General features: G+C 41.2%; 3 protein-coding genes across 4 annotated transcripts in view; 2 read left to right on the forward strand and 1 right to left on the reverse strand.

The window, feature by feature from the left end:
• The window catches only part of LOC130113399 (snaclec macrovipecetin subunit beta-like), an 8,410-nt gene extending 4,205 nt beyond the window's left edge, over nucleotides 1–4,205 (forward strand). The window contains exons 5-8 of the mRNA XM_056280992.1: nucleotides 1,030–1,121; nucleotides 1,422–1,547; nucleotides 2,682–2,781; nucleotides 3,721–4,205. Coding sequence (XP_056136967.1) covers nucleotides 1,030–1,121; nucleotides 1,422–1,547; nucleotides 2,682–2,781; nucleotides 3,721–3,794 — 392 coding nt within the window. The 3' untranslated portion in view covers nucleotides 3,795–4,205. The remainder of the gene's footprint in view (nucleotides 1–1,029; nucleotides 1,122–1,421; nucleotides 1,548–2,681; nucleotides 2,782–3,720) is intronic.
• A 3,223-nt stretch (nucleotides 4,206–7,428) lies between these two features.
• LOC130112865 (ladderlectin-like) lies at nucleotides 7,429–15,195 on the reverse strand. 2 transcript variants are annotated; one of them, XM_056280380.1, is made up of 11 exons: nucleotides 15,111–15,195; nucleotides 14,842–14,941; nucleotides 14,585–14,626; nucleotides 14,058–14,096; nucleotides 13,806–13,844; nucleotides 13,630–13,668; nucleotides 12,975–13,019; nucleotides 12,682–12,773; nucleotides 9,904–10,029; nucleotides 9,093–9,189; nucleotides 7,429–7,969 (listed from the first exon to the last, which is right to left on the reverse strand). In XM_056280380.1, exons 2-11 carry the CDS (start codon nucleotides 14,903–14,905, stop codon nucleotides 7,899–7,901), a joined length of 654 nt encoding a protein of 217 aa, XP_056136355.1. In that variant the 5' UTR covers nucleotides 14,906–14,941; nucleotides 15,111–15,195; the 3' UTR covers nucleotides 7,429–7,898. The 2 variants fall into 2 exon arrangements, with proteins under 2 accessions (XP_056136355.1, XP_056136357.1); XM_056280382.1 differs by lacking the exon at nucleotides 13,806–13,844.
• A 1,708-nt stretch (nucleotides 15,196–16,903) lies between these two features.
• On the forward strand, nucleotides 16,904–19,482 carry LOC130112403 (uncharacterized). Its single transcript, XM_056279742.1, has 3 exons — nucleotides 16,904–16,965; nucleotides 17,438–18,399; nucleotides 19,420–19,482. The coding sequence occupies exons 2-3, from the start codon at nucleotides 17,629–17,631 to the stop codon at nucleotides 19,480–19,482; spliced, it is 834 nt and encodes a 277-aa protein (XP_056135717.1). The 5' UTR covers nucleotides 16,904–16,965; nucleotides 17,438–17,628.
• Nucleotides 19,483–22,961: the final 3,479 nt, after the last annotated feature.

A 22,961-nucleotide genomic window follows, 5' to 3' on the forward strand; every position in this document is an offset into this window, starting at 1 on the left:
TGGGTTTCGGGGAGGGAAAGAAAATTGCACCCCCTCCAAACTTTTCACATATCTAGTATCCCATTTGCAGATCCCATAGGCACACCGTTTCAGCATTTTGCTGTGCGTTTGAAAGCTGGACGGACCGTCGCTAAGGTAGGATTGGACAAGCACCGCTCTGGGGCGCTACTTAGCGAAAGGTCAATTAAATGTTGGATATGGCTTGATAAGTTTCTTAACGTTACCGCGTGGGATGACATTGTTGATCAGTCTTCTGTCTCCAAAATATGAATTCTGCTGCAGGATTACTTTAGTTCAGCCATAGTGACCCATCTGACGGCCTCATTCTCAACAAAAAGGGGCGAAATTGATTCTGATTCTGAAAATAATGTCTTTACAGTGGTTTGCACAGTGCCAGGAAAGAGCTAAATACGTATTTTCAGACCCACAATAACAGCCCAGCTGTCACGTATCAGGAAAGAACCCAAAAGCAGACGGGACAACCAGGTAAGGGAAGAATCAAGCCTTTATTGAAGTGACCGATCTCGGGGGCAGAGCAGGAGTTGGTTCAGTGGCAGGTAGACAGGCAGGCAGAAGTCCATGAATGGCGACGTTCCAACAAAGACTGGTCCACAGTGGAGGCCTTTTAAGGGTGAGGGCGATTGCTTGATGGCCAGCTGGCGTGCCGGGGTGAAGGAGGGGTCAGCAGGTGTCAGCTGGTGTAGCAGGTGTCAGCTGGTGTAGCGGGTGTCAAGGGCGATCGCTTTGATGTCAAGGGCGAGAGGCTGTGGCACCAGCTGAGTGTATTTTATGTCTCTTGTGAGGTCGCACTACCTGGATGACTGGGATGAGTCTTCACAGATATATAGTCTGTCATGCTGTCATGCCTTCTCTATCTAGGTTCAGTGCTTGAATTTCACCGTTGAAAAAATAATCTAACATGGCAACATTAAGTCAAAGTTTGTTTGATTTATTTTCTGTTTGTTTGTTTGTTTGTTGTTGTTGTTTTTATATCTAATTTAAGAATTTTTTTTTTGCATAACTTTTCAGCACGTATAGGATTCTGCCTCAATGGTTGGCATGCTTTCCGTGGTAACTGCTACCGCCTGGTCAACAACCCCGGCACCTGGAGCAGTGCTGAGGTAACTTGCTGTTTTATGAGAATGATCAATACAGCAGTTTCCCAGTCTGATCGTGCATATCAGTTACGACGATCAGTTGTACTGCTGTACCTGTGTTTTTCTAGTCCATTTTCTTGATCAGCTGAAAAAGTTTGACCTTCAGCAGGTGAAACTGCAACCCTACATTGAGCCCACAGTTTATTGTTTTTGGTTAGGTGACGGTTTCCAGACAACATGTCTCTGAAATATTGACGTATAAATCCGTCTGTCTGTCTGCCTGTCTGTCTCTATTTGTTTCTCCCTCTGTCCCGGTGTCTGCAGGCCTACTGTGCCAATTTCGAGGGCAGCCTGGCGTCAGCCCACAGCATCTGGGAATATAATTTCCTCCAACGCCTGGTCAAGACTGGGGAGCACACTTATGCCTGGATAGGAGGATACTTCTTCCTGGTCAGCTCAGAGTTCAAAAAGTTTTATTATAAATATAAATACCGTGGCAGAAAATGGAAGAAACTTGTTGGTCCATGAGTGGAAGTTTGTGGACATTGAAGATTTAAGATTACTTTATTTGTCCCGACGGAAATGTTTCTTGGACATAAAGGCTGCCACATAGAAATACATACATTATAGTGCAGTAAATGACATGAAGTGCATTCAAATGAGCGCAGCACAGCCCCTCGTTTCACACACCCCTTATGTCCTGAGTTTAGGAGATTCACTGATAGAGGGATGAAAGAGTTTTTATACCTGTTCAGGTATCGTTTCCTGTGTTTAATTGGAACCCTGTAGCGTCTGTCTGATGGGAGCAGTTTGTAAACTGAATACAGGATATGAGAGGGATCACTGATAATTTTCCTAGCCTATTTAATTATAGTCTTCTCAAAGAGCATTTGGAGCGAGGGATGCTCCCTCTCCCCCTTCACTTTCATTACTGTGTGGACCACTCTGTTTATTTGTGATTTTAACTTAACTGATATGTTACCAAACCAAGCTGAAACTCTGTAATGTAATATCCTCTCTATCACAGCATGATAGAATAACATCATTATCCTCTGTCCAACCCCAAATACCCCGAGTCTTTGCGAAAAGTAGAGTCTCTCTTGGATCCTAGTACATACAGGGATCACATGGACATCCCAAGACAGATTACGGTCAATATGTACACCTAAGTACTTGTAGGAATGAACCTGGGTAATCTGGACACATCAAGTTAAACCCACAGTATTCATGCAACTCAGTAAACCAACAACTCAAAAATTACAATGCTCAAAACTGAAAAGATCTGGTGACGACTGCAGATCCCAGTTAGTCAATGGGAAAGTGTAATTATAGAGATGTAGCTTGACTTTACACAGTTGAATTATTTGTCAATTTCATTATTTAAGTCATTTTCATTTTTGGGACTGGCTAAATCCCTGGCCTGGAGTCAGGATTTGGAAGGTTCAGCTGTTGGAATGACATTTACACTGACGTTTATGTTTAACTCTAAATTCCCTTGCAGAGCTACATAACATTTTCATGATTGGTTGTTCAAGAGGATAATAATTCTTGTTCTCTGTCATCTTTCTGCTGTCTTTTCTCTAGAATGACTGGAGGTGGGAAGATGGAACACAGTTTGACTACCAGAAGTGGGGGTCTGTGGCCTCCACCAGCAGCTACCAATGCCTAGTAATTAATTCTGAAGGTAGGAAACCCCAGCGGGCTTAATCCACCGTCAGTCCCTGAAATCATCCAAAAATCATAATAGGATTTTCTATGATAACAACAACAACAACAACAATAATAATAATGATAATAATATAACTTTGTTTACACAGTTCTCTATTTGGGATATATCAAAGAAATAATGTACAACAAAAGGATCAGAGATGACAGATTAGTCATGCCGAAATTGAAACACTAATATTTTCTAACACTTATTATTTCAGTCGTCATGCGTTTTGTAATCTAAAAATATAATCATAAACGGTGGAGGCCAGTTTCCCTATTTTTCTCTTAAGAGCTCACCCTAGTTCAGCTTCTCACAGCCAATCGTTTTCCCACGCCCGTGACGTCATCGGACACTTTCATTACAACCAGCCAATCAGATCAAATGAGCAAAAATACGAAACCCCTCCCACCCACACCGCCAACCCTTGCTTGTACTTGTCATTCAAAGATCAGCTCATAAATATTAATGAGAAATAGACCACGCCCTCCCAGCTCTTGTTCTAATTGTTAACAGTTACAGTTAAAAGGTATGAAACACACAATATTAGCCATTTACAAATAAGAAATTATTGCTGAATGTTTGATTATGCTGTGTTCAATATTCTTGATTCTTGATTTTGGTCAAACGTTAACAGTAGACCCTTAGCAGAACAGAAAACGTGCATAATGAGGGACCACTGGAAAGAAAATCAAATGATATCATTTCATTATTCAAATTATCAGCTGTATTTTTTTCCTTGCTATATATTTAGTTAATTCTTTAAAGCGTCTCTCCAAGACGTTGCATAAACTCATACAGACCACAGTGCACACGTTCTTAATTAACGTGCCGTGATATTTTATTGTACAAAATGATGGCAAAGTTGTTAAAGATTATGACAGTGATGATGATGATGTTGTTGCTGCTTTGTAGAGTCCAAGGGCTGGACTAACCATGGCTGCACCAGACTGTTTCCCTTCGTCTGCCAGCTGAGGGCCATCTGCTAAGGAATACGGCGTTCAAACTCCCATGAGTACAACATGACTGAACAGAAGGCCGATCACCAGGATGACTTGCAACTCCAGTGACACCATCCACACCTCTGCTACTGATGCTGCTCATAATTGTTAGATAATGCAACATTTGTCCCCTTTACTCTTGTTACCGATGGACCTAAATATATGCTTACTCCAACACAAGTGCTTCAAACAATGTGATGATCAAAATGTGTTTTTTATTTCTTCTATTTTAAACTTTTACATAGAAGACAATGGCTGAAAGAGAATATAGGATAGTTACACACGTTTGTTGTGCTACGTGTACAGTTTAATGCAATGTGAGCTGCTGCAAGAATTACTGTATATAATAATAATAATGATCATATTTCACTCTAATAAAATCCAAAAATGTGTGTGGTATATGTGAGTTCTGCGTTGACTGTGTGGTCTGCTGTTTGGTCCCTCATAACCTTGAAAATGGACAGGAGCATTGGGAAGGTATAAAGTTCCGGGTAACACTTCAGTATGGGGAACGTAGTCACCATTAATTAGGCGCTTATTAGCATGCAAATTAGCAGCATATTGGCTCTTAATTGGTCATTATTACGTACTCATTAATGCCTTATTCTGCATGGCCTTATTATACAACCAGTAAGCCATTAGCTATGAGTTTTCCCTCTATAACCTCAGAATTACTGCTTATTAGTAGTACCATCTCAATATGCTTCGCTTAGTATGGCCTTTATAAGGTGGTAGTACCACAAGAAGAGTTATTCTCCCTTACTAACACTTAATGAATATGGTCTGTTCTTACATAACAAAACACAAAACTGCAAGTGTTCATAGTGTTAAATTACTCTAAATTAAGTTTTTGTTACTCAGAATATGTTCCCCATACTAAAGTGACGTCTTGATCATTACTAATTCACTGGTAATTAAGTGTTTTTATGTTCCCCATACTAAAGTGTTACCACGTTCTGTGACCGTGTAACCAACTGGCAAGTCAGAGTTGATTTTTTTTAAATTATTCATTATTATTTTTTTTTAAATTTTACTACTTATTGATCCCCGGTGGGGATATTCTTCCTCTGCACTGAAGCCATCCTAGCTATGTAGCTAGGAGCAGTGGGCAGTGAGCAGTATCCAGAGCCCTAGAAAGAGGGAGTCACGTCGACTCCGTAGACGTCAATGGGCCAATTATTTAAGAGCAATGGCGGATCACGGGAGCCCCGGATAGTTTCAAACAGTGCGACCCGGGGCGATAGGATTTCTATGGCGAAGGTATTGCAGCGAATTCGGGGGGACAACGTAACCACAGCAGCTGCCGCGGCCGGGAAGCGAACCCGTACCGTCAGCACCGCAGGAGGCATCGCTAACCGCTCGACTAAAGGGTCAGACCCGCCCGCCAGCGGCCAGCGTGTCTTCTTATCCATGCACGTTACACTATGTTTCTCGCATTAATCAAAGGTTAATTTACAGGTAAGAAGCTACAGCTGACATTTTAACGATGGCCATTTTACAAGCACGTTTGAATCAAATTAACGATGTAATTTTAAGCGTGACAGCTCGTCAATTCCTACACATGCGCATAGAATATGTGTCACGTTGGAATATATCTATATCTATATATAGATGTAAAAATCTGAAAATATTGGTTAGTAGTGTAACCGGTTATTTTCTTGCCCGGTGCGGGATTCGAAACGAGGTGCACTGCACCACAAGGCGACATCACTAACCGCTCAGCTAAAGCGTCAGACCCGCTAGCTAGGGGCTAATGTGTCTTGATAGTAGTTTACAGTCGTCACCCTCCCCGGAAGCGCGCCCTCGCGCTTTGTTATTCCCGCGCTCCGAAGAGACTTCTGAGGATCTGCGCACTTCCGGATCCCACCGCTGCCACCAGTGTAACCGAGGGTTTGCAGATGTCGCCTATACGGTATGAAACTATAAAATAACAAATACGGAGGCTCCACTTTCACACGAGGACCACTTTATTTGGATTCTTCCCCCAACAGAACTCCGCAGCAACAACACTGCGTACCCGGCATATTCCCGGCTGCCTCCTGAATTGACCTTTCGCAAAGTACCGCCCCAGAACGGTGCGTGTCCAATCCTACCTTAGCAACGGTCCGTCAAGCTTTCAAACGCACAGCAAAATGCTGAAACGGTGTGCCTATGGGATCTGCAAATGGGATACTAGATATGTGAAAAGTTTGGAGGGGGTGTCATTTTCTTTCCCTTCCCGAAACCCAGAACGCAAGAAGCGCAATGTGGGCAATAGATTTGGCAGTATAGCAGACCCCATGGCCAGCTTAATCCATCCAGAATCAACAGAAATACCTGTCTGCTCCAAGCTAAGATAGCTACTAGCTATTATTGATAGCTAATACAGCTAACGTATCATTACTGTTACTTTTACCCACACAATGTGCTGATTTCTTCCTTCCATGTTTTGGTGTTTTCCGGCTACTTCCTGGATAGTTCTGAAATGCTTGACGGGCATAGCAACAGTAACTAAGGGGGGCGGGACTTTGCGAAAGGTCAGTTCACTACATTGGTGTCAGAAGTGGGCTGGTGAGACCTGAAGGGGAGGGGTAGTGTAACGACCACAGACGACTAGACTGGCTAGCCCGTTAGCTAACGCTTCGGACCCTTTAGTTCAGTGGTTCTCAACCTTTTTGGGGTCCTGGACCCCCTGCGTATTTTTGATCTACCCTGAGGACCCCTCCACCTGATCTTGGGGGAGGGGGGTTGCAATTTGATAGAAACAGTAGAAATTGCATTTTAAATTGCATTATAGCATTTATTCACTCTTTGGGGCAAAAATAAGAGCTTTCAGTTGTAACTTAGATATAGTTAACAAAACAGAATTCTTATGCAGTAACTTTCAGATATATGTAACAACACAGAATATGTATTCAGTAACTTTCAGATATATGTAACAACACAGAATATGTATTCAGTAACTTTCAGATATATGTAACAACAGAATTTTTATGCAGTAACTTTTAACAATGCAAACGGGAGCGAGATCTCTTATTAAAATACAATAAATTACACTTGTGAAACAGATGTAATCAGAGAAAAAAGTCCTGTTAGCCTTTATGGTTTAGGTAGATAAAGGTCTCAGTCACATTTGAGTAAAATAATCCTATTTCTATAAATGTCATAGGATCTTTTTTTTAAAGATATTTTATTTTCACGGACCCCTTGCAATTACACCACGAACCACTAGGGGTCCGCGGACCCCCAGTTGAGAAACACTGCTTTAGTTGACTGGTTATCACAGTCGCCCATGGTTTGGGCTATCCGGGTTCGATTCCCGGCTGCCCCCTGAATTCACTACAATTTCTACTAGCTAGCAAACTGTGATTATCATTATTAGGCGTGCAAAGAATCCTTCAGCATTGTTCAGCTAGCTCATTTACCACCGCGCACACAAGATAGTTGAACTAGAAATTAAACAACACATTTAAGACGCTATGTAACATTTTGTCGCTATTTCTCAGGCGCTAATAAGGGATCATAAAGGATCAGAGAGTTGTGCAGTGTGAACAAAATGCTGCCTGGTGAAAAGTGTAAAAGTCTCATGTGTTGTATCTGTGTGTGAATTAACAAACAAACCAAGAAATCATACATAAAAAAATCCTTTATTAAAAGCAATTCCATTGAAACATGTTATTAAAAATAAAACAAGTTTTTAGTTACATGTCCATGTAACTGAAAACATTCAACAGTCATACCATTCAAAAGCTTTGATTTTTACATGAAGAAATAGGGCTGATCTGTCGTTTTCTTTTTCTATTTACAGTTGAAAGAAATGGACAGGTTGTTTTTGTTCTGTTACTACTGAGACTTGAGAGGTGTTTAAGGACTTCAGCAAAACACATACACGATCCACTTAATAGCCCCCACCCCCTTTTAATTTGACCCATTTTTCTACTGATCTAAGCAAGATTTTTATATTAGCACTTTTTCAACATCACATCCTGTATGTGAATAATTCCTTCTCTTTGCCTCATATATATTACTTGCCTATTGAAATTTTCCTTATATTCTTGTTGTCTTATAACAGGAAACAACTCTGAAATGCAGATCCGGATCTTGACATGGTAATCAGCAGGTATCAGATCTTCTCACACAGATGAACGGCAACACAGAAGCACAGTTTATATTGGACCAGGCCACTGCAAAACCAAAGGATTGTAACGTCAGTATCAATGCACAGGCGGTGCACATATAAGAGAGGTAAGAGAGGTAAGGCTTAATCCAGTCTGTCTTCCCTCTTTTATATTTCATGCTGTACAGTTTTAAAATATATACACGAGATGGGGGAGTGTGAAGGAATGACATTATCATGTCATTAAAACCAAATTTTGTGAAAGAGATTCAATAATGTGCCTTGCTCAGCAAAATTATATGCTGACACTTGAATAATGTATAATATACAAAGCAAAATATTGTTTTATGGGATTTTTCCACAATTCCAGAGAAAAAAAATATCTAGTATGTTTTCTCTAAACGTCTGAGTAGAGTGCATATTTTATTGCTGAAAAAATATGGATATTAATTGATATATTTTGAGGCAGTCTTGGACCAGTTCAGTAAAATAACAATGATAAATGATGCCCACTTCAATGTCCCTTTTCATAATGTTCGCAGGTGATGTTTGTTGTTACGCAGAGTCTTCTGTATTGATGATCGCGAGACTTGTTATAATTTTCACAATTATCAACACCAGCCCATCCACCACTGGTTGACTTCAGCTTTGTGCAATGCATGACAACCGTATACAGGCCCATATATGTTAGTAATTGTTCTGATATTTCTACTTTCTTGAATTTGTTGAGACTTTTAATGTGGCATTGTAAAGGTTGACCACCCAGGTGGAATTCAACACACAGACTTCCATGCCACCCTTTGAAACAAATGGAGGATCGGTGACATGTTGAACTAACGGTCAGTAAGTCTATAAAAGAGGTGATGCTTCTTTAGATAGATTTCCATGACTTCCCAAACTTTCCTGAAATTAGAATTTTCATAACTTTTCCAGGGCTTGGGAACTGTATTTTTGTATATACTGACTTCTCCTAGTTTTTCATGACCATGTGGGCTCTGAATATGAACCTGAGAAATTGAGTAAAAAAAAATTGCAACAAATAGAAAAGATGAACAACACCAAGTCTTAGTGGATGCCCTGGATGGTCTCTCAGCAGTACATCTAATGTCTCGGTCACTGTCTGGGTGGTACTAATGGCTGAATCCATAGAAAAGGAGAAGTAAAATCATAAATAAAGTCTTTTGTCTTACCTCTGCTATTGAGTTTAATGCACTGGTATTGGCTTACAGCATTGACGGTGCTCCAGTTATTGTAGTCAAACTGGCTTTGGTCCAGCCATCTCCAGCCCTGGACACATGTATACTTTAGAAAATGCCACATGGCGGACAGTTTTATTCCAAAATTTTCAAAATGTTTACGTTTTTAGGGGGCCAAGTAGGGATTGAATCCTGAGTTAGTACAAATGTCAGTGTTAGTCCCCTGCTCTATAAAATACTCCATTTTGTCGATAAACACCATTACGAATTTTATCCACTAATATATTTTGGGGTGTTTTTTTTTTTTTTGCATTTTAGCCTTAATTGACAGGTTGGTGTAGAAGGACAGGTAACAGGGAAAGAGAGAAGGGAATGACATGAGACATAGCTCCTGAGTTGGACTCGAACCCGGGACATTGTGAGAAAGCCTCAGCCAATTCAGTACTACCGCATTGGCTGAGGCCTTATCATGACACTCATACCAGCTGAGCCACTGGAGAACCCCCCCCCCCCCACTAATAGAATTATTGCCAATTCTATTGATACGTATAACTGCTGTATTAATATTTTAATTCAATTTACTGAATTAACAATTTGAACTTTTATCAATCAATCTGTCTTCTCTTTCACAGAGTGTAGATAGCTAAAAAAGATTTTAAGCATGTTTCATTTGTCAAAGGGATCCTAGCATTACCCATATTTTTAGCATCCTTCTCTCCAGCCTATATAATTGAACCTTCAATTAGAGAATTTATATAAATAACACAAAATGTATCTGTGGAGCAAGTGTTATATTTGTCCTGACCTGGAAGTAGTATCCTCCCGTCCAGACTGCTGTGTGTCCCGATCTTCTGGTAAGTTCCTGAAAGTAGCTGTAGTCCCAGACGTTGTGAACAGACAGCAAAGAGGCCCCCAACCGTGAGCAGTAGGCCTGAGAGGATCAAGCAAGGGGGGGGGGGGTGAGAAAGGAGTTAAAGGATGATTCCATATTTTATTTGTACCTGGGTCTTATTTTCATAGTTTTTGCCATCCATCGTGGATATCGATAATGATATCATTTTACTCACTGGCTTCATTGTAGAGATTACGAATACAAAACCACCGCTGGACACAGCTTTGCAAAGGTGTCTTACAGAGCAACTGAGCATGAACGTCAGACATGTTTCAATAAATCCAATTTAACCCAATTATCTAAACCACATATTTGGAAGAAATGAAAACAAGTGCAAGTTTACATCTATTACCCATAAAGTCCAATTTTAATGATGGCCATTGCTGTGCTATACTTCCAGGAACTACTTGAAGGAATGACCTGTCTATAGTTACCATAGGTAGTAGTAACCATCGATAAACTACCTGCCAGCGTGAGCTTCTCAACTGTGCTGATGGTTGATAGATAAATGAGGTGGAGAGGGAGGAATCATTGAGTCAATTATACTTGGGGGATGATTAGTTGGCCAGATGGAGAGAGCCAGGTTAGGAATTTTGCCAGGACACCGGGGACCCCCTACTCTTTGCGATAAGTGCTATGGCTAGTGAGTCAGGACCTCGGTTTTAACGTCTTATCAGATGGACGGCATCTCCTTCAGCACAGTGTCCCCTTCACTACACTGGGGCATTGAGATTTTTTGTTGTCTTTTTTTAAATTAGGACCAGAGGGAAGACTGCCCCCTACTGGCAAACCAACACCACTTCCAGCAGAAACTCAGTTTTCCCGGGAGGTCTTCCATCCAAGTACTAGCCAAGCCCATACCGGCTTAGTATCAGTCAGTCGGCAGAACCAGGGTACATGTTGGTATGGCCGCCGGCACCCATGTGCGTGCTACACATTGGTGGTGGTTGAGGTGAGTTTCCCTCGTTCTCTGTGAAGCGTGTCTAGGTAAAGCTCTACATAAAGGTAATCCATTATTATTATTATTACAGTTTAGAAGTCACAGATAAGTTATTGTAGGTTATGTTTAACACCGGTTCCCTAGATTGTTTATCTCAATGAAGACGTCCTAGCCCGCTCCGCGGGTTAGCGAACGGACGACAGATGAGCGACGCTCGTTCTGCCTCTACCGTTGCGAAGTCTCGCGCACTTGCTCCACCTCCGACCTATTTTCATTGGTCAAAATCGACGCTGACGTCATTGACGTTTCCGTTTCCGCTCCGTCCGCCATTTCCCCCCCAAGGTTTTTCCGAAGGAAGTCAGGGAGATTGAATGACTGAGGAAATGATTAAAATTTAGGAAATTTACGTTAGTCAAGAATAAATACTTAGACGCTTTACTCATCGGCAAAGGGAACGTTAACAAGCGGCGGCCAAAAAAAAATCTCGTCGCCTTCTGGCGCTGCGACATCGCTCGTGGTATTTCTGGACAATGCTTCACCGCTACATCCGCTGGAGATGGCGCGCTCGCTGTCTGTCAGGATAGACTCGTGTTCGGCTGCCCTGTAAGGACGCCATTGTAATTCCGAGTCGAGCGGTGGTCCTGTACCCACCCAGAGCTTTCCGAAATGAAGCCGGTGAGTAAAATGACATCATATCCAATATGCGTGACGGTAAACACTATGAAAATAATACCCAGGTTGTAAAACGGAATTACCCGTTAAAATTATGCTAACTGTACAAGGGAAGTATGGTTAATTGATTTGCCACGTGTGAATAGACACACAGGCAGATGAGAAACACCGCGTTCCTTCTTCAGTTATCGGCGTGGCTTAGTGCGGTCGCAGACTGGAAAGTTCCCAAATAAAAAAACACTTGCGTGATCACATATCACTCATATATTTTCGTAATGTGTGTGTGTTAGTTAGTGTGTGTGTGTGTGTGTGTGTGTGTGTGTGTGTGTGTGTGTGTGTGTTAGTTAGTGTAGATAGCGGGACCGAAAACTAAAGCACTTATGATCCTAATTCTTTTTGGAGGTGGTAGGTATTGTCTCAGAGAGTAAGGGAAAAATCCCAGAAAATTAAAATTATGCATAATTTTGCATAAATATGCAAAATATGAATTTTTATAAAAATGGCTTAAAAAAACACTTTTCTCGGCATTTCAGGTGATTCTGAGCATCTTTGATTTTTTTTTTTCCCTATATACATTTTTTTTTGGCATTTTTGCAAAAATGCACTTATGATCCTAATTTTTTTTTCGAGGTGGTAGGTATTGTTCCAGAGAGGACCAGAAAAATAGCAGAAAATTTAAATATAATTATAATAATTATGCAAAATATGCATTTTCTGAAAATGGCTAAAAACCACTTTTCTCTGCATTTCAGATGATTCCGAGCATTTGGGGGGAGGGAGTTGGAGTGGGGGGGGGTTAGGGGCAGGGGGGAGGCGGTTCTTCTAGTACTTACATACTTTAGAAAGGAGAAAGAAATGTTTGGAATCAAAGTAATTCCAAAAACATCATCCTGGCTTTATTTGAAGCTACACTTTGTTTTGTAGCGGCTTCATAATTATTTAGGTCTAGTTTTAGATTTAGTTTAGTTTTTTTTTTATTACTAACTTACCCAATCTAACCAAGCATTTGGTGTTGCAGCAGTAATGACTGGTGTGACAAATCTTTAGTCCATATATACTGAGTAATTAACTGTCTTTACCTCTGCGCTGGTCCAGGATCTACCAGAGGTCACGTATTGATAGCAGACGTTCCTAAATCTGACCCAACCGTAGGGGCAAAGGAAAGATCGACCTAGAACGACATTAAAACAAATCATTTGGCAAACAATTTTTTTTTTTTCCAGATTTCTTAGAATCTGAAATAGAGTCATAAAGTAGATGGGCATGAACATACAGTGATAGAGAGAGATATGGAGACAGAGAGAAAAAGACATGCACAATGAGAAAATATATCCTGTAGACAGATGCATGGATCGATAAATAGGCTGCAAACCTTCAAGTTGTGCTGCCATCTCCCCACCATCGACGGTCATGTCATCTGGAAAACACAAGTACAGGTGAGAGGAAGTGTGCTAGCAATAAATATTACGTTTTATTTGGCCAAGTGTGTGTAGGCCTACAATTTGACTCTGGTTCCTCCTTTGCTCTCCATGTACTTACATAGAAGAGACATACATAAAATATATAACATAACTTATTCATACACAGAGAATACTTAAAACAGCTGAAATGAAAAATATAAACATGACATCATCAGCATTTTTGAGGTCATGTGCAGGGTAGTACTTAAGCAACGAATTCCTTGTTATTCAGTAAGACTTTAAATTACAGGCCGTTCATTACTTATAAATAACTGAATGATATATGAGTAAAATAGATGTATAGAACAGCGATGAATGTTAATTACTGAGTAATGAGTAAATGAGAGGCTTTTCTATATCTAGTTTGCTTCATTATGATGTCATTATAATGTGTTGTTGAATATAATCTACGTCAAACACCGTGTGGAATGAATTCACAAATCGAAATTGTACCAAACGCAAATATTTGCAGCTAGTAATTAGCTGTTCAATTTGAATATAAGGTGACTATTGAATTGTCAGAGTAGCTTATGATGACAGACCAACATTTTCCATCTTTCTTCTTACCAGGAGAGGGAGCCATTTCCACTTTATTTTCTGCTTCCACTATAGTAGAGGGGAGGAGATGAAATTGATTATAACTGTCATAATTATCACCCTGGGATTTTGGTTATGGTAACATGTCTTAATTGTTGTCATTCTCTGCTACATCGAAGTACATTTTCCATCTTTCTTCTTCTTACCAGGAGAGGGAGCCATTTCCACTTTATTTTCTGCTTCCACTATAGGAGAGGGGAGGAGATGAGATAGATAGATTATAATTGTTATAATTATCACCCAATGAATTAGAGCTGAGCCATATATCTATATGATATTGATATTGCGAATGCGACTATCTATAGTCTGGGATTTTGGTTAAGGTAAAATGGTGACATGACTTAATTGTTGTCATTCTCTGCTGCGTTAAGTAGATTTGCCATCTTTCTTCTTCTTACCAGGAGAGGAAGCCATTTCCACTTTATTTTCTGCTTCCACTATAATAGAGGAGAGGAAATAAGATAGATTATAACTGTCATAATTATCACCCAATGAATTAGAGCTGGGGAATATATCAATATAATATTAATTTTATGATATAAAACTACATAAGGTCTGGGGATTTTGGTTATGGTAACATGGTGACATGACTTAATTGTTATCACACTCTGGTGCATCAAAGTAAAACTATACAATTGTCTGAACTCATTCGATTGTTTTAGCTCAGTGAAATTAACAATGAATGCCTCTACATGCTTGATCATCATATCATTACTAATGTGACCATTTCTCCAAATTTTCTTGTGTGTAAAATATCTTACGAAAGTACCAGTAGTCATCTCCAAAATATCGTCACATTATCAATATCGAGGTAACCAGCCAAAAATATCACGGTATTTGATTTTGTCAGTATCGGCCAGCCCTACAATTAATGTCTTTCCATCATATTATGCATATTTCACAGTGATTCTCTGTATGAGCTTACGTTGGACGATGTCTTGATTCAAGTCCTCTGGTACAGCTTCCACTAAAAGGTATGTACACAGGACAACGTTACATAAAACTACCGTACTGCTGAGAGGCCCTTCAAACTGCATTTTTCCAATGAATCTCTATGCAATCTGATTCAATGTTTAACTGTAACACCTTTACAACATTTTCTTGATCATACTCGATGCTGGAGACAGTTGGAACATGCAAATGGGCTCCAATTCTCTTTTAATCTTGTGTAATGTATCTCACCTGCTGAAGCCCTGACAGGGAGGGCAGCACAGAGAAGAACCATGAGGAGCAGGAGAGTCTTCATGATGCCGCTGCTGAAAATGATGTTGATATTGACCGTCTGGCAGAAGTGGCCAAGCAAAGAACAAAAAGGTAGAGCAGTGACAAACATGAACAAAATTGTTAACACAGGTCTGAGGCTTAAGTAGAAGTAGAAGCAGGAATCTATTTTGAATTCAAAGACAGAACAAAGGTAAAACAGAGATTATGTGAGAGAGCAGGTCTCTTACCTGTGCCAGGTGAACCTCAGGTGTTGTTTGTCAGGTATCAAGTACAACAGTGATGTGGTGATGGCATCAGCCTGCTCTCCCCCTGAATATATATGTGAACCGGAACTATGGCTTCCAATGGAAAACTTAATCTTGCATGTGATTTAATGGACTTTGCTTTCTTTAGTGCTATCACTGATCCATAGAATGAGGTCAATTGTGTTTGATTGTGTCTTAGATCAAAACTCTGGAACTGCAGGCCATAAATGCCCACTGATACTGATGGCACGTGAGGCGGTTGTTTAAATAGATACGTAATGAAAACTATGAAAGGACCAAGTAAAGAAATAAAAATTGAGTGGGGAGGTGCTTTAAAAAAAAAAACCTAAAAGATCACCTTGATGAAATTCACTTTTGGTTTGTATTTTGGGAGGTATTTTGAATTGAAGGTGCCACTGGAGGCAGACTAGTTTTGAAAACATTAATGAACAAGTCTAAGTTGCTAAAAATATTAATTGTTATAAAAAACAAAGTCCAGTTCACCAAATATAGTTGTCACATTGACAAAAAACATTTGTACCGCTCCAAATAAAACGGGATTTATTAGAACAGATCCTTTTTGAAGAAGTTAGTTCAACTTCATTTGAAATAGGCTGGAGCAAAAGCAACAAGGGGGAATATGAAGTTGTAAACTGTTCAATGGTAATGAACAAGTAATATGATGTATAAATCAAAATACTGACAACAATCAACAGCAAGAGCTATATGTCTTTTCTGTCCATGGCTGATGCAGACACTCAAATACATGCAGTTGTGTCATCCAGACTTTTTTTATAGTAATGTTCTGTCCTCAGGTCTGCCACATTCTAGTACTTAAAAGTCTTCAGTTGGTTCATAATGTTGCAGCTAGAATCCTAACTAAAGCTAGAAAATTTGCCCTTATTACACCAATTCTTGCCTCCTTTCATTGGCTTCCTATCCATGTTAGATCAGTCTTCAAGGTGCTTCTGCTGACTTATAAAATCCTAAATGGGCTTGCCCCATGTTACCCGTCTGATCTCCTTAAACTGTACATTCCATCTTGAGAGTACTTCACAACCTGTACTGCATGGCGGGTCGGTTTCTGTCTCAATGAATTTACCAAGCACTGTTCTGCCGATGTGATTATAGAGCAGAGTTCCCCAATTAATTTTCTCTAAGGGCCAAATTATGTCATGTATGAAGGGCCAAAACATCCCGGGGGGATGGTGGTCCTATTATTGTTATTATTATCATTATTATTAGTAATAGTAGTAAAAAATTAGGCCTGGGATTCTCAAAGCATGTATTGAGGGCACATAAGAAAAAAAATGCACTCTTGAAACAAAAGTATTTCCAAAGTATTTCCACTTTAGATGTGGTACATGTGTTGGATGTGGTGCAAATAGTTACCTTCATTTGGTTTTGACATAAGTTTTAAACAGTACACATTTGCTCTTATTGTAAGGACACCTGAAAAAGGTACACAGTTGTTAGCGTCTATACAAGTTAAATCTTAATTGCTTAAATATGATTTAAACAGTAACATGGTCCAGTCAAAACTGTTTTATTATTGTAATGTCATTAGTTGTTTTGGGTTTAATGCCATAGTATTCTCATGATTGTTGCTTGTTGGGGTGTGTGACGTTACTTTATTAGAATGTGAGAAGAGTACTTTTATTTTGAAGTTTATTTGCTCCCCCTAGCCTTCCTCACGTGACTTAAATTCAGGAAATAGTTTCCTGCCTGATAGTCATGGTAACAGTACAGTCCAGCTTTCCATGCGGAGTTTCATGTGTTTGCCCAGCTCCTGTGTTTATTGCTTCTATCTACGTTTGTGCCTTGGAGAGCATCGTCTGTAAGTTCAGTTGCGACATTATTTAAGTGATTGATGATGTCCGTCATAAGAACGTCGTTGTAGTCATGTTAATACGAAAATAGCTATGTGTAACGTTAGCTTCTCCCATTTTCTGTTAGCTAGTTAGCCAGCCAGGCTTTCGGTTGCTAGTTAGCTGTGTCAGCTCCGTGGTAGAAATGTCACGTTATTCTGTCTGCCCGTATTCCGCCTATATTATAGCATACTGATCTATGTTATACGTACATTATTTACAATTAGTTCATAAGTCATTCATAAGTCATGTGTGATTTCGTAATTCCTAGGTTACGTACAGCTATTTACATGCAGTTATGTAGCCTATAATTATTATTTACATGCAGTCATGTGCAGTTATTTACATGTGTTATGTAGTTATGTCATAGACGTGATAACATTTTATAATTTATGCAATGTTTATTGAAACATTCTTTCTCTGTATTGCCCCCCTATACAGTTTTACAGAAAAGGTTGAATTCTCAAAGTTCTTCAGTAAAGTTCCTCAACTTGGACCGGGACTCTGTATTTCTTTGGGATTCCTCATGTTGGCTATCTGTCAGCCTGTTTATACATGGACACAAACACGTAGGACAGAATAGTAAAAAGACGACTTCACGGCGGGCACTACAGCAACAGGATCAATAAACAATGACGGACAACAGCGTAACCAATGGAAACACTGAAGGTGATGAGACGAAACAGGTCCGCTCACCTGATGCTGCATCTTTACATTCCGCCTCATCATCTGGATCTAAAACCTCCTCAACTGACAAAGCTGCAATCAGGGCTCGCGCCAAAGTCAAAGCTGCCCGCGCACGTGCATCCTACGGTCAACGGGAAGCTAAATTAAAGGTAGAAGAGGCCCGTATAGCAGCTCACCTGAAATTAGAAGAGGCTCGTCTAGCAGCTGACATTAAAGTTAAAGAAGCTCAAATAGCCGCCGAGTTATCAACATTGGGGCATGAGAAGGAGGTAGTGGCAGCTATAGCAGAGGCTCAAGTTCTCGAAGAAGCGGCTGAACTTGAAGATCGTGAGGGAAGCGAGAAGAGTCGATACAAATCGGTTAGCAACAGCCTTCAACGCACACGTGACTACGTCGAACACCACTCTAAGCTACAGAGCCCCTCACCTCTCAGCCACGAACGATGTTCATGCAGTACAGCAACCTGCAACCACAACGCCAGCTGCCACACATCAACCTGCAAGTTCAACGCCAGCAGCTCCGGCACAGAAACCTGCGAGGTCAGCACCTGCAGCTCCGGCACAGCAACCTGCGAGGTCAGCACCTGCAGCTCCGGCACAGAAACCTGCGAGGTCAGCACCTGCAGCTCCGGCACAGAAACCTGCGAGGTCAGCACCTGCAGCTCTGGCACAGCAACCTGCGAGGTCGATGCCAGCTGCAGCACAGCAACCTGTGAGGTCAGCGCCAGCAGCTCCGGCACAGCAACCTGCGAGGTCAGCGCCTGCAGCTCCGGCACAGCAACCTGCGTGGTCGATGCCAGCTGCAGCACAGCAACCTGCGAGGTCTGCGCCTGCAGCTCCGGCACAGCAACCTGCGAGGTCAGCGCCGGCAGCTCTGGCACAGCAACCTGCGAGGTCAACACCTGCAGTACATCACCAACATCCTGCTCAGCTCTCCCCTCCTCAGCCTCCTCCTGCTCAGCTGCACCACTCTCCTCTCAGAGCCCCAGTATGAAAATAAGCAGCCTATTTCCTGGGTTATCACCTTTTCCCGGACTCAACGCCAGGTTAATTATAATGGGAATGCCTGTAAGAAGCCTTGCTCATTTCCTTGATTGTTGCTGAGCGGGCCCCTCATAAACCAACCCGCTTCCTTTAGTGATTCAGTGCCATAACTTAAAGAGGTTATCTCCTTACAGTACAGAAATCCTCAACTTTTTATTATGTCATATGGGAACGCTCCTGGACCCGGAACTCAAAATCCAGGCAGCTTCCTTGAGAGAGTCAGAAACATAAACAGCATCACATGTCCTTACTCTGCTACTGACCTGTAACTGACCTACTTTTCCTATGTTGCAATTGTGTGTTAATAAGTGTATGTATGTATGTATGATACATACATACATACATACTCAGATTTCATCTTCTTTTAGGACCGATTAAGTGACCAAACAGAAAGCTCAAATGGATTATGTGGTCTGTATTTGTGTTGAACAACTAGGAAAAACTGGGTTGTAGCAACAAGATCTGTTATAAATGCAAAGATAATAATAATAATAATAATGATAATAATAATAATAATTGAAGATGAATGAGTGAATGAATAATTTCACTTATGTAGCACTTTTCTGAAAACAATGTTACAAAATTTTTCATTAAAAAAAAGATAAAACCAGACAAGGCAAAACTAAGAGATCAAATAAGAGTAAAAATAAATACGGTATATAAAAAAAATCAAACATTTGTATTCTGCCCTAGCACGTGTCCTACCAAGAAGTAGGCAAGATGGCGAACGAGAGAATGAACGCAGCTCGAGCTTGACGTCTTCTTCAGATGGAAGTTTATCTACTCATATATTTTCGTAATGTGTGTGTGTGTGTGTGTGTGTGTGTTAGTGTAGATAGCGGGACCGAAAACTAAAGCACTTATGATCCTAATTTTTTTGGAGGTGGTAGGTATTGTCTCAGAGAGTAAGGGAAAAATCTAAAAAAAATTAAAATTATGCATAATTATGCATAACTATGCAAAATATGCATTTTTCTAAAAATGGCTAAAAACCACTTTTCTCGGCATTTCAGATGATTCTGCGCATCTTTGATTTTTTTCACCTATATAAAAAAAAAATTCTGGGACTTAGAAATGTTTTGGCATTATGCAAAATATATGCAGTTTTGCAAAAATGCACTTATGCTCCTAATTTATTTTTTTGGAGGTGGCAGGTATTGTTCCAGAGAGGACCAGAAAAATAGCAGAAAATTAAAATAATTATAATAATTATGCATAATTAGGCAAAATATGCATTTTCTAAAAATGGCTAAAAACCACTTTTCTCGGCATTTCAGATGATTCTGAGCATTTGGGGGAAGGGAGTTGGAGTGGGGAGGGGTTTAGGGGCAGGCGGTTAGCTGGCAGGATGAAGATTTAGACGGGTGGATAACCAAACCGCTAAATTGTGGCGGGGTTCTTCTAGTTTACTCCATACTGTAGCGAATTCGGGGGACAACGCAACCACAGGAGCTGCCGCGGCCGGGAAGCGAAGCCGTATCGCCCGCACCACAGAAGACCTCGCTAACCGCTCGACTAAAGCGTCAGACCTGTAGTGATATAACGCCATGTATATCCACTGGAACTACACTAGGTGTTATGTACTACCCGGACTGTTATTATGGTTACACCACTACCATGTATGGTTATTACGTCTGCCTACTGAGCCACGATTAAACCTGAGTTCTATTGATCCTTGACCAATACTACCCCAAGTATTACTTCATGGTGGCAGCGGTAAAGTACTCTATGAAGAATGAAGATAAACTGATAAAATTGTCCGTGGATAAGTTCTGTCATCATTCAAGCAAGAGTGCGCCGGAGCTGAGCTAGCCGCAAAGCTAACTAGCTAGCTAGCAACAGGAGACGTCATGGCATCGCATCTACCGACGATGAATTGGTCAGACCCGGACCTGGGTGAGGCAATTTCACTGTATAAACAGAAAATGACTCTGTATTTAGAAGATGAAGAAATAAATGGCGCAGCTAAACACGCTAGGAAAATATGTCGTGGAATCGGAGATGAAGGATTAAAAAGACTGAACGCCAGTGGTCTCACTGATGATGAAAAGAAAAAGCCTGCCAAACTATGGGACTTCTTTGAAAAACAGCTGAAGTTGAACGTAAATTTCAGAATCCATAGACTGCAACTGATGCAACACAGACAGAAACCAGATGAGAATATTGAGGATTTTGTGACCAGAGCCAGAACACTAGCACAGAAATGTCAGTTTTCAGACGAAGAGCTTAACGAGCGTATGATTGAGCTTATTATTGCGAGCACTCCCCATGATGCCCTGAGGAATGATCTATACAGCAAACCAAAAGGATATTCCTTAGCAGAGGTTCTGGCCGAGGGACGAAAATATGAAGCCCTGACAGCAGGCAATGAACAGTTAGACAAACTTAGCCTGTCACACAATGAGAGAATCCACACTGTGGACAGGGACCGCATATGTCGTAACTGTGGGAGAAGCCACAAACCACGTCAATGTCCTGCATATGATGATGAATGCAATGCGTGTGGTGCAAAAGGTCACTGGGAGCGGTGCTGCAGGAAGGCCAAATGAGAGTGCCAGGAACACTCCAGCCAGAGCAGGAGCGAGGAAAGTAAGTCCCACACACCACAGGACAAGCAGCACAAGCGCAAAACCTATATAGACAAAAAGCAACAGAGTAGGACTCGCATACATGCTGTAGAGAGTAGCAGTGAAACAGACAGTGAGAACGAAAGTACTTACCAGAAACAATTCCACTCCATAATTATCAGTGAAAAGTGCATGCATAGCATAGACAGCAAGCCGGCCAGAGAGGAGGCGTACACAGTCCTGAAGGTGACACCACCTGACCTACCTGGTCGTGGATACACACTACGTCTGAAGATAGACACAGGTGCGTCAGGCAACACACTCCCATTGCGTACCTTCAAGCAGATGTACGGTGAAAATGCATGCACCCAGAAACGACTGAAAAAAACCAACAGGAGGCTATCTGCATACAGTGGTCACGCCATCCCCTGCCTAGGCACCATTGACATTCCATGCCAGTACAAAGAATCCAAATGGATCAATGCAAAGTTCTATGTTGTAGACGTACCAGGGCCAGCCATAGTTGGGCTGCCAACATGTGAACTGTTAAACGTAGTGACTGTCAATGTAGATGCAGTGACCGAGAAAGGAAATGCAAACCAGAAAAAAGTCAACACAAGACAGACAAAACCCAAAATGACCATATCTAACAGTGCAGACCTAAAGAGAGCATACCCAGACCAGTTTGTCAAAATTGGCAACTTCAGTGGAAAGGCCAAGCTCTTCCTGAAAAAGGATGCTGAACCATTCATAGACCCACCACGTAAGTGCAGCATTCACATCAAAGACAAACTGAAAGATGAACTGAATAATCTAGTCAAACAAGATGTGTTAAGAAAAGTAGAACAGCACACAGACTGGTGCTCGAGTCTGGCATACAGCACAAAGAAAGACGGTTCCCTTCGCATATGCTTAGACCCCCAAAAGCTTAATGCCAGCCTTAGGAGATGCCCACACAAGATTCCTACTGTGGAGGAACTGAACCCGAAGTTTGCAAATGCAAAAATATTCAGCAAACTTGACGCAAAAGCTGGATATTGGTCAATACACCTAGAGGAAGAGTCACAACTGCTAACCACATTCAGAACTCCATTTGGTAGATACTGCTGGAAACGTTTGCCATTTGGTCTCAGTGTCTCTCAAGATCTCTTCCAGGCAAAGATGGACCAAATCCTGGAGGGGCTCAACGGTGTCGTCAGCATAGCCGATGATATCGCAGTCTACGGAGCAAGCGAAGAGGAGCATGACAGGAACCTGACCAACCTGATGGAGAGAGCAGCCAAGACAGGTATTGTGTTCAACAGTGACAAGTGCACAATCAAACAGACAAGCATCTCATTCTTTGGCAACCTGTACACAGACAAAGGTATCAAACCTGACCCAGCCAAAATCAGGGACATCCAGAAAATGCCGACACCCCAGAACAAAGATGAACTAAGCAGATTCTTGGCGATGCTGACCTACCTGTCACCCTACATCCCAAAGTTCGCAGACAAAGCACACACACTGAGGGTGCTGCTGAAAAGTGACATGCCTTGGACATGGGACACTGACCACCAAAAGAGCTTTGAGGACCTGAAATCAGTTATCAACGAACATGACTGCCTGAAGTACTATGATCCAAGCACACCTCTGACACTTGAGGTCGATGCATCACAGAAAGGACTG

The sequence above is a fragment of the Lampris incognitus genome, chromosome 5 (assembly GCF_029633865.1).
Source record: "Lampris incognitus isolate fLamInc1 chromosome 5, fLamInc1.hap2, whole genome shotgun sequence".
Classification (NCBI taxonomy): Eukaryota; Metazoa; Chordata; class Actinopteri; order Lampriformes; family Lampridae; genus Lampris; species Lampris incognitus.

Excerpts from the sequence above, each read along its gene's own strand:
- LOC130112865 (XM_056280380.1), bottom strand. The coding sequence starts at position 14,905 with ATGAAGACTCTCCTGCTCCTCATGGTTCTTCTCTGTGCTGCCCTCCCT. Across the intron at positions 12,774-12,974 it reads GATGGCAGCACAACTTGAAG|GTCGATCTTTCCTTTGCCCC; the intron begins GTTTGCAGCCTA and ends ATGTCGTTCTAG. Across the intron at positions 10,030-12,681 it reads GATCCTGGACCAGCGCAGAG|GCCTACTGCTCACGGTTGGG; the intron begins GTAAAGACAGTT and ends TGATCCTCTCAG.
- LOC130112403 (XM_056279742.1), top strand. The coding sequence starts at position 17,629 with ATGACGGACAACAGCGTAACCAATGGAAACACTGAAGGTGATGAGACG. Across the intron at positions 18,400-19,419 it reads GCAGCACAGCAACCTGTGAG|CACGTGTCCTACCAAGAAGT; the intron begins GTCAGCGCCAGC and ends ATTCTGCCCTAG.